Source organism: Gopherus flavomarginatus, chromosome 7 (genome assembly GCF_025201925.1).
Source record: "Gopherus flavomarginatus isolate rGopFla2 chromosome 7, rGopFla2.mat.asm, whole genome shotgun sequence".
NCBI lineage: Eukaryota > Metazoa > Chordata > Testudines > Testudinidae > Gopherus > Gopherus flavomarginatus.
This window is the reverse complement of record NC_066623.1, coordinates 111,107,103-111,117,851: the sequence shown is the minus strand read 5'-3', so window position 1 is coordinate 111,117,851 and position 10,749 is coordinate 111,107,103. Positions and strand designations below refer to the sequence as shown.

At 45.0% G+C, this 10,749-nt stretch overlaps 1 protein-coding gene across 7 annotated transcripts in view; it reads right to left on the bottom strand.

Annotated features, from left to right (window-relative positions):
- Window positions 1-688: 688 nt before the first annotated feature.
- Window positions 689-10,749, bottom strand: part of MOB3C (MOB kinase activator 3C) — a 73,264-nt gene continuing 63,203 nt past the window's right edge. For 5 of the 7 annotated variants that reach the window (XM_050961749.1, XM_050961745.1, XM_050961750.1 and 2 more), the window contains exons 4-5: window positions 5,235-5,424; window positions 689-3,925 (exon numbers count right to left, since the gene is read on the bottom strand). In XM_050961749.1, coding sequence (XP_050817706.1) covers window positions 3,813-3,925; window positions 5,235-5,424 — 303 coding nt within the window. In that variant the 3' untranslated portion in view covers window positions 689-3,812. The remainder of the gene's footprint in view (window positions 3,926-5,234; window positions 5,425-10,749) is intronic. The other 2 variants (XM_050961752.1, XM_050961751.1) reach the window with 2 other exon arrangements.

Here is a 10,749-nt window from a genome sequence, read left to right as displayed (position 1 = left end):
GCTAAGTTAGTGGAATTAAATGATACTTAGCTCCTTTATAGCCCTTTTCATCCACAGATCTCAAAGTACTTTACAAGAGATAGGTAAGTAAAAGCATGGATAATTCCAAGAGACGCAAAATAGGCTCGACTCTGGTCTGCTGCCCCTGTATAAATGCCATTGAGTTGCTCTGGATTTACACTAAGGTAACAGAAATCCAGATCCAGCCCTGTCTCTTACATTCATTTTAAATAATACACAGGGCCAGAAACGCTTACCCCATTAAACTCACATCAAGATCAAAACAGGTGAGGCTCTCAATCCACAATCCTGTAAAAGTTTATGTGAGTAACTAAGCACATGAGTAGTTTCACTGAGGATAACGGGATTACTCACATGCTTAAAGCTGAGCGTGTACCTAAGCATGTGCAGGACTGGAGCCTTAGTCTTCCCTTTCTCGGCCGATCCCTCCTGTGATTTGTTCACATCACGCACTAATTTTCCATCAGTGGAGGTAATACTCCAAGCTGATTATCAGCAGTTGTTTGGGAGTCTTTTTTACCATACAGCCTTTCTGACCTGGAGAGTTGCCAGGCTCACTGCAATCAGTGGGAATCAGGACCTCTGGATCAGGTCCAATGTTAGAATTATCCCAGTTTCTGATAACCCTACTACTACAAGTTAACCAGTGAAAATTGAAAAACACCAGTTTGTTCATGTTTCTTTAATCAGTAACAAAATGAAAACATTTGGAATTTTATCAGTTATTTGATGCATAAAATATTGGAGTGGCACTTTCCCTCCTTTTTGCTCCTTCTTTTTTTTCTCATTTCTCTGTAAAAAATTACACATCTGCTATACAAGATTTAAAAAATAAAATAAGTACTTTGAGCACACAAATCTGCCGGTGCATTTGAATACTGGCTTTAACATTTCTGTTTCATAAGCAAAAAAACAGTACAGCACATGATATAAATATTGATGCCACGTAACGTACAAAACCTCTACAGAGAAAGGCCAGAAGACACAAACTTAACTATACTGTGGCTCAGATCATTTGATATATAACAAACAAAAAACCCAAGAAATCGCTTCACCTCTTGCCCGAAGGCCAGTGTAACACACCACTAGTTAGTAGGTGTTACAAGCATGATATGGGGAATTTCTAACATGTGATCTTAACAGCCCATCAGAGTTTAAACGGTAAGATCCTCCAAGGTGCAAGATTTGATTCCAATAAGGAGACAACATCCAGTCGCAGTGTCTGAGGCTTTCAAAGCCGAGAGAGCTTGTCCGAAAATACTGATGGTTTCTCCCATTATGATTTCCTGCCTTTATATCGGGACATGCGGTGCTTGTCATGCAAAGTGCATCTCCAAAGCGAAGAACATCCCCCTGATGGAACATTCCCAGAGAGTTAGAAACAACACAGAACCCATATTTCTCTGGTGAAATATTCCCCCAGCCCTGTAACATGGGGAAGCCTATGTGCTGCTTGCTGTTGGTCTACCAGAAGCAGTAACAGGAAAATGAATCATTTGGTGCCACACCACTTGGTTCCTTTCTGTAAATCCTTTGTCCTTCATTTTTGCCCTAAGTCCTCCATAGAGCATTTCAAAGGAAGGAAGGAACCATGACAATACCTGCAAAAATGACACTGGCCTGATTGGAATGCATCTGTCACCAAGGCCACCTGTACCTGATGCTCCAAGACCCATGTAGAATAGCCCAGACTGATGAAGTTATCTTCACTGAGGGACACGAGGGGAAATATTGCTCCTTGAAAAAATGGTCCCTGTAGGGAGGCAGCAGCTGGTGGGGAAGAAGGGATATGCATGACTGTAATGACTATGTTTAAAAGTGCTGCATGGGGTTCTAGCCACAGGAAGTCCATGGGAATTGCATGGCACTGGAAATGTAGAGATGGGGATGGTGGTATAATATTTTATTGTAACAGTAACCACATTAACGATCCTTTACCCACACAGGGGCCACGTTCAGTGAGTTCAGTGGAGTTGCCCCTGCAGTGAATTTGGCCCTGAAACCAGAAGCTACTAGATTGTAAACTTCTAGATAAGAGTGCTGTGAAACTTCATGCACATCTGGCCATCACCTGCAGCTGCCTGGTTGTTTTGATAAAGACTTGGAGCCTGAACATGAGGTGGGTCAGCCCTCAGTGCTCACAGATGTCACAGATTGGCCTGGGGATGCTCATCTCATGGCATCAGGCCCTTGAAATGCCTTCCTTGAAAAGCTTTCCAGGGAAAGCAGGCCTGGTTTTGAGGGAGCTGGGGCTCACTTTAGGTGCTGTTACAGGAGGACTCGCAGCTTCACATGGTGTCAAAATCAGATGAAAAAATCTGCAGATTTGAGTGAGTTTTGATTTCAGTTTTGGGCTCTGCTCAACCCCCAGACTCTCTGATTCTGAACCCCCAACACAGAGCCAGAAGTAGTGGGGACAGTTTTTGTTCCCATGAAAAATCCTGTTTTCATCTCCATTTTCCTTTAAAAGTTTTTTTTTTTGGGGGGGAGGTGTAAAAAAACCCCCAACAAACAACCCCCCAAATAGAATGGCAGATTCCAAGGCCAGAAGGGACCACTGTCATCAGCTAGTCTGACCTCCTGTAGAACACAGGTCAGAGAACATCCCTGAAATAATTCCTGTTTGAACCAGGGCAGATCTTTTAGGAAGACATCCGATCTTGATTTAGAATTGCCAGTGATGTAGAACAAACCGCAACCCTTAGTAAGCCGGTCCAATGGCTAGTGACGCTCACCGTTAAACATATACGCTTTCTTTGCAGTCTGAACGTGTCCTGCATCAACTTCCAGCCGCTGGATCTTGTTACACCTCTGTTAGATTACAGAGCCAACAAACTGAAAAATCCTCAGTTGAAAACTGAAGATATGGGGGGATTTGGCCAAAGTGTTTCAGTTTTTGGATACTGGCGTGGGGAGGGGGGGGGAAATCATTCCCATGGAAATTTCCATTTTGAGGAAGAAGCCATTGTTCGGTGAAAAATTGTGTCAACTGTCAGTTTTGACCAGCTCCCGTCAGATTGACTCTGGTTCCCACAATCCCTCTCGTCTTCTCTACCGCAAACCACATCAGCTGAACTTCACCCAGCCCTGTTACATAGTTGTCTTTGTAGCCAACCTTCCGAGTTTGGAAAGAAGAGCTCTCAGTGACCCATCACTGGACATACCAGGATGTGCATGGGTGAAATTCATCCCTGGTGTAACACTACTGACTTCACTGGAATGTCAGACAGGGTCCCAGGAGTTTTAATTCAACACAAGATCCACAGCCGAACTAAAGGAATCCACAAGAACTGGGTTAGACCCCCGGCTCTGTATTCAGATAATGAGCACCTCCATTTGACCTTTGGAGATCACAGAGGAAATTAGTTCTCTTGGTGCTAGTCACTCTGCAGCTTCCCTTTGCGTGGCTGACACGGAGGGGGCCACAATCCAGTGAGGAGATGTGATCATTGGAGCATTTAGCTAGGGATTTCACCCTCCAGCCATCAGTGCCATAATTAAAGGAGAGCCAAACCAGGTGTGTAGGGGATGGGCTTGAGAGGGAATAAAGAAGCAGGTGATCAGGGCTCGAGGGGATGAGCATGAAATCTGCGGGTATGTATTTAACCCCACACACGCGCGCGCACATACACACACTTGTCCTATCCCAGTTCTGGCCAATGGTTTCTAAAAATAAAGTATCCATGTAACAAAGACTGGGATAATATAAACACTGTTCCCTGGCACAATAAGGCTCTTAAGCAGTACTCATATTTCCGTGCATTTCAAATCTCCACAGCAAGACCTCAGAGTCAGATTGTCCAGCGTTCCGCGTTTCCATCCCATTGCAAGTGGGCTCCGGGGCAGACAGACGGACTTCTCGGCAGAAATTGGCTCAGTGGCAAATTCTCTCTGTCATTTCTTTCTGTGTGGAAAAAAAAGAACAGACAAAACAATGTGTTTTATCAAGGTGGAATTTCAGCCAGCTTGGCAGTTCCGCAATGATGAAGAGCCATGGGGAAACTGACATCACTCTCCCAGGCTGCCTCACGGGTATTTTTCACCAGAGGCTCATACTGAACCGGGTCCCTCTGGCTTGCAGATAAGACTATGTTTCAAGGAGACAACAGCTAAAACACAGCTTGCAAAACAAACCCCACTCAGACAAGTTCATTCGGGCCTCTCCTGCTCCTATTTCTGATTTATTTATTCACCAAATCATCTTACTTGGTTTTGAGATAAAAGAGTTCGGAGGAGGAAAAAAATCTCAGTCTGCACAGTTCTGGTTGTTGTTTCTACATTCTCATACCCTTCCTCGCTTTAAATAACGCCTTTCGCCTCACCTTCATTGCCTGCGGAGTACAGCGCTTCTCGGCATGAGAAAGGCTGTCAGAAACTGGCCCTAAAACGAGAACAGTGACCTCTAATTTCTTGTACTCCCTTAGACTTGCACCCACGGCAGTGTACTAAGAATTTCTGATTACCACCTTAACATGGTTAGCAAAGCACTTACGTCCCCTAACTAAGCATGGGCTTAGCTAGGGGAAGCTTAATTGTGTCACTGAATCCCAGCTTTCATGTTTAGGATCTTTCTAGCTTTGCAGTTGTTCATGATGCGCAGAATATGCTGAACCAATAACCAAGCCCTTGCTCCAAATAGTGTAATCCCTGATCCAATGAGAGTCTTTTCATGAACGTTAATGGGCTTTGGATCAGGCCCTTCCAGCCCAGTTGTACCCAGTGTTGAGTCCCTCTTGAAAGAGGGCAGACACCTTCCAGACCAGCTGGAGTGGAAATGTTTAGACAGGAACATGCAGGTTATATTGAGAGTCTCTTGGATGGTACCTCAAACACTGTCTAGATCAGCGGGCACTGAAGATCCCATAACACTTTTCTATAAGAGAAGGGGTTTGCCCTGCTGTCCGTATCCAAAACTTTCCTTTCCCTCCACTTCGGAGTGGCTCATGAAAGATGTGATCCAACTCCAGCTGAAGTCAACAAGAGTGTTTCCATCAGAATTGTATGGGCCCTGTGCACTGATTGGCCACTGCACTCCACCTCAGAAGCAACTGGACAGCAGTGGTGTGGAGGTAGCTTTGGGATGGAAGGCACTGTTATAAATGCGCATTACTGTTAACCTGCATTGTTTTTGTCTAGATCCTACATGCACATTCATTTAATCTCAGTGATGGATTGGTGAACTTTTATAATCAACTGGGCATTGATCTTCTAACTCTTGGAGTGCTCCGTAGTTTCCACCAGGATGACACCTGTGAATGGAGGATTGAGGAGCAGATAGGACAGGGCTGCTTGTTCGGATTTGGTGGGAGAATTTCCTGTAGATGGGGGTAATTCTGGTCCCAGCTCCCTGGGAGGAGGAAAAGGGTTTGACAGCTGGGCACAGGACTGGACACAACTAGATACCTAGGGAGGGAATGAACAGCTTTGTCTCATGACCAAATCAAGTCGTTAAAATGATCACAAAACACATATTTATCGAGCTAATGATTTGCCTTCTTTAAGAAGAAGCCCAAGAGTGTACCACTGCTAAAACAAAACTCTTAGCTGGGCTGCTAATTAGCTCTGCAAAATAAATCACTTGGGGGGAAAAGAAAAATCAGCATGCAGAGATGCCTCTTAGGAAATAAATGCTGAGCATGGAGACCTAATTACTTGCTAGAGGTCTATTGTCATTAAAATAGGGTCATTACTAAGCTAGAAGAAGAAATGTTATTTATACGGTGGGCACACACAAAGACATTACATTATCATTTAAGAACGTTATTTAATAATCACAGCAGTGAACACCTTCTCAGATTTAAGGCTCTCAATTCATCCTTAAAGGGGCCGTGTCAACGTAAAAAAAAATCTGCTAAATTACAGAGAAAGCCTAAAATTAGTATAACTGAAAGATTAGAGAAAAAGATACTTTATTTCGTCCATTTTCCCAATAAATCAGTTTCAGTTTCCCCTGTACAGTAAGATAGCCAGTTTCTTTTGTTGTAGGCCTATTTTACAACAAGATGGGAGGGGAAATACGTTTAAAGGAAAAAGAAAAGAAAGCGTGATTGTAAAAATCACAAGGACTGAGAGCGGGACTGGGGGGCAGGTGTGGAACCTGAGACTACTTTTTGAAACTGACTCAATTATACAGGGACAGTGTCACTCCCTGCTGCTGCTAAATATTACAGCAGGAAGATCAGTGCATGATTTACATACCATGTGTGCTGCAGTGCCTCAGTGTGGCCAACCCCTGTGGTTCAAAAGTCATGAGCCAGCCTTCTCCACCCCCAAATGATGAGATTGTCTTACAAGTCATGAGATTTTTAAAAAGCAATCTTGGATTTTTTATTTGCCTTTTTTAGCCTTTAGGAGCCATGTTTTCAAGTTTTTCTTTACAACTGTGAAGGCTAGAAACCTACTTTAAAAAAAGAGGAGAGACTTTCACATAATCACATGATTCCAGGAGCTGGGGCTTTAAGAAAAAATACAAAGTACCGTGACTAGCTAATGCATGGTGGAGTGGGGAGGCAGCGGGCTAATCTAGATATTTATAATTAAATGGCTATTTCCATGGTAGGCTGAATAGGCATCCTGCGGAGATCTTGGAAACAACCCCCTACCCCTGGGAGTTGTTTAAAGAAATAAAAACTGTTTAAAAGATAACAACTGTGGAAGAAGGTGCCATCTCCTTGCAGAAAGGGAAGACACACCAGATGCTTACCAGCTGCAAGGCAAAGAGGCAGCCAGTTGCACAAGGGTTAGCATTAGGGTTTGTGCCAAATTTAAAGGGCCAGCTTCAGAAAAGCACAAGTGGGAACTTTTCCCTAAGAGGGCAAATGCTGCAGTGTTTGTAGGGACCACGAAGATGCTGCCTCTGTGTTGTGAATGCCCCCTTATATCACATCTCTAAATGCACACAACAGAAATTAAGGATTTTTTGCAGGGCCAACACAGAACCTCTCAAGCTAAACATAGGAGCCTTTACAGCTTAAGCTAAACAGCCAAGGCAATTAGCTCAGACGCCGTTACAAACTCAACCTCTTTACGTGGTCTAACCACTAGGTGGGGAGAAGAGAGCCACACATCCACACTCCTAGTGCCAGCTTAGTCCCCCAAACCAGTAGCTTGACTGCCCTATGTGCCAGCTTCTCTCACACAGCAAGCAGTGTATGCTTTGTTCATAGCCTTCGTATAGAAATACTGGCCCTTAGCCACAGCAGTTGTACCCGGGAAAAGACAAGACAGAGGCCCCTGTAGAAAGCCAGCTCTGTTCAGGCAAATGGAATGTTTTCCTTGCAATGCATCTGTCTTTCAACGTCAGCTATATTAGCTGGGCGAGATTCCCGGCTGGTGGAAATCAGCATCACCTTGTTGACTTCTCAGGAGCTAAGCCGATCGCAGATTTATACCAGCTGAGGATCTGGTCCAATAGTTCGGCTCAATCATTTTGCTGCAGGAAAGCAAGTTTCTGTTTTTTTCCCTGGTTCACAATCAGCTGGGCGTGATTTGAGAGGAATTTGTAGAACTGCCAGAGAAAGGTTAGTAGGAGTGTTTTATTTCATTTTTAAACTGGATCTAATTGAAGACACCTGAAATTTTCAGAATTGAAAGGAGGATACCGCTGAAGCAGGACATGGGCAGCAAAACAGGCAGCTTCTTAGTGCCCCTTTAAGAGTTGCCTTGGTGATATTGCCAAGGAGGTCACAAGACGCTAGAATCCATAAAGGCTTGTGCTGTAAAATCTAATTTCAGCCTCAAAGTGTTTTAAAAAAAAATGTAGCAGAAAAAGTATCAGCGAAGAGGACGGAGTTGATATGTAAAAACATATCAGAAATCATCTAGGTGATTAACGTTGTCAAAAGAAAGTTAAATGCAGCTGCTGCTGCTGCTGCTGCTAAATAGTTTTCCACACAAATGGTGCAGGAGGAGAGGGCGGGGGAAAAATCCCAACTTCCCATTTCAACAACAAAACGCAGTCCGCTCATAAATGCAGCCTTGGGTTTGATGCCTCATTATCGGTACAGAATCACAGTGCATTCTACTCATGCTTGTCCACAAGAGATACAGCCCCAAAGATCTCCCTTGGGAGACTGGAGACCCTGCATGCTCTGGGAAAGTTTGTCAGCTGGAGAACTGGGGCTCTGGAGGGAGAAAGGGCAACAGGGGAATTGCCGAACCTAGATTCTTGGAGTTAAAGTCAGTGGCTCCCTGCCTATGCTCCATGGACTATCAGAGATCGAAGGAGTACTCCACGGTTGTTTGCAGTGAGTTGGATGGGTATGGGTGGCAGGAAAGTGACACTACAGAAGTAGCTGGTACAGAGCGACTACGATGCTACGTGGCAGAAGTTGTGGTCATTGAGCCATGGCCATGCAGAATGTCCAGAAGGTCCATGTAGCCCTTCAGGGATGGGGACTTCCTCCCAAGGCTGGTAGGCCAGATGGAAATTACAGCTGCGGGCGGCTGCATGGGCAAAGTTAAGGCCTGGTGTAACCCAGTGCAACCCCAGTGAAGTCAGAAGTCTTGCTTACAGAAGGGATAGAGACAGTGAATGTGTCTTTTCACTTAGCTTTAAGAAGAAAGTATCTAGATACCGGGCCCCCTTTCTACTAGGACCCTCCCCCCAACTAAATAGCCCGCACCTCCTGAGCTCAAGTTACATGCATGCATCTCTGCATCAATCTGCTCTTCGAGGTTGCTTTGGGATGCAACAGGTTTGGCATTTCTTAGATGGTGACGAGACTTTCCAGAGGTCACCCAGCAACAGAGCCAGGAATGGACTCAGAGACCTAGACTCTCCATCCACTGCTCTGTCTATGAGTCCACGCTGCCAGTTACGTCTGTTGTCTCCAGTTTGCCCATGGGATCCACATCATGGGGGATGCTGGATATTCTCAGCCTTTAAAAACAAATCCAACTTTTTTATCATCCGCGAGGGCTTTGAGGTTTTCGACTTTTGTCTCCCGGATCTCTAAATTATTCTATCATTTCCCTCCCCCACCAACACACATCCACACACTTTTAAAGTTAAGAAACAAGCTTGAGAGAAGCCACTAATTTGTTACTTCTCAGCAATAAACACCCACTCCGTTTTCTTAGCAAGACTGAGAGGAAAATACTAAAGAACCACAACGGCAACAGACAGAAGCCAAGGAAACACCACAGGTGGGTGATGCTAGTGACCAGTTTGCACCGGGTTTGGTGCTAGTGATTTCACGGCATTTGCTGTAAACAGTAAGCCCAATGGTAAGCTCAGTGTCGTATCTTTGCTCTCGACACAAGAATAATGTGAGAAGAAAAGAGACAAGAGTGGGGTTCCAAAGAACTGGGTTACAAGGAGGGAACTCCCAAACCGTTTAAAGGGATACCCTCCAATTCCTATACACGACGCTCCGAAAGGAAGAAATGGCAAAGGATCATTCAGCATATTGCCAGAACTGACCTGCCCAAGTTTCAATCAATCTGACTTTTCTCATGTCATCTTGGGCTTTTTTAAAAAAGGAGATGTTACAGATATTTTTTTCAAAAAGTTTGCTTAAACATTGACTATTTGCAAAAAACAAAACCTACCTCCCCATAACAACAAAAGTTTTCACAAATTCTTCTGATCATACCCCTGACATACAAACCTTTCTTCCATTGGTCACCAGGATGAATCCAGCCCAGGTCAGCAGTAAGTTGAAGTCATTATCACTTACGAGGCTGTTTGTTGACTTACATGAAATTAGCCTTTAGACGCAGTCCAGTTCCCAAGTGCCCTCATTACCACAGTCATGATCTACTACCCTAGAAACTACACGATCCTTCCTACACAATGGTGGCATCTCCTCTGGTGGCATCCATGTCTCTGCTAGAAACCTGCAAGTGCAAATGACCGCTGACAACACAGAACCCATACTTCTCTGGTGAAATATTCCCCCACCTCCTCCCCCAAGGAACAGTGTAATGCATCTTGGTGTCAAAAGACACTCAGAATATCCCCACAGCAGTGCCTTGCTAAGTCATAACCCAGAGCTTGGCCAATGTCGTTTCCCATCCCCACGACCTGACTTCGCATGCCCCAGGAAAACCAACCTTTCTTAAGACCCATATTTCTTGAGTTGGTCTTGGGCCAAGAGATTTAGCCAATGAATATTGCTTAGCGCTGTGTACGTGTACAGGGATGAATTCTGCTCCCTATGAAAACCATAGACTTCCATGGGGCCAGATTTTGGTGACTATGCCCCAGGAGGTAGAGAAGTTATTAGACTCATTTTCCCCAAGGCCACTCGGTGAGTCAGGATTAGAAATCACAGGCTCCTTATTCTCCAATGCCGGTGATTGTTTTTCTAAAGCAGAGGTTCCTGACCTGTTGCCTGCAGGACATTTTGCTGGTGGCTCATCCCATGACGCGGGCTCCTCCCTCTCATCTCCAGCTGCTAACCCCCATAAGCAGGCAGCAAAACGGCACTCGGCACTTTCCAACTATCACTCAGCCATGGACTGTGGGTATCGAAGGCTGGGGGAGGCTAAGCCTCCCCTAACCCAGGTCATGGCCCTGCCCACACTCTGCCCTGAGGCCCCCCCTCCCTCCTCCTCTCCTCTGTATGATGAGATAACAGCACTTCCTCCTGCACAGCGGTGTGGTGCCAACAGGAACATTCAAGATTATGAAGCACTCAGACGCTGCAGTGATGGGGAGCAGACAAGTACCTTAGGCCTGGTCCACACTACGCTGTTAAACCGATTTTAACAGCGTTAAATCGA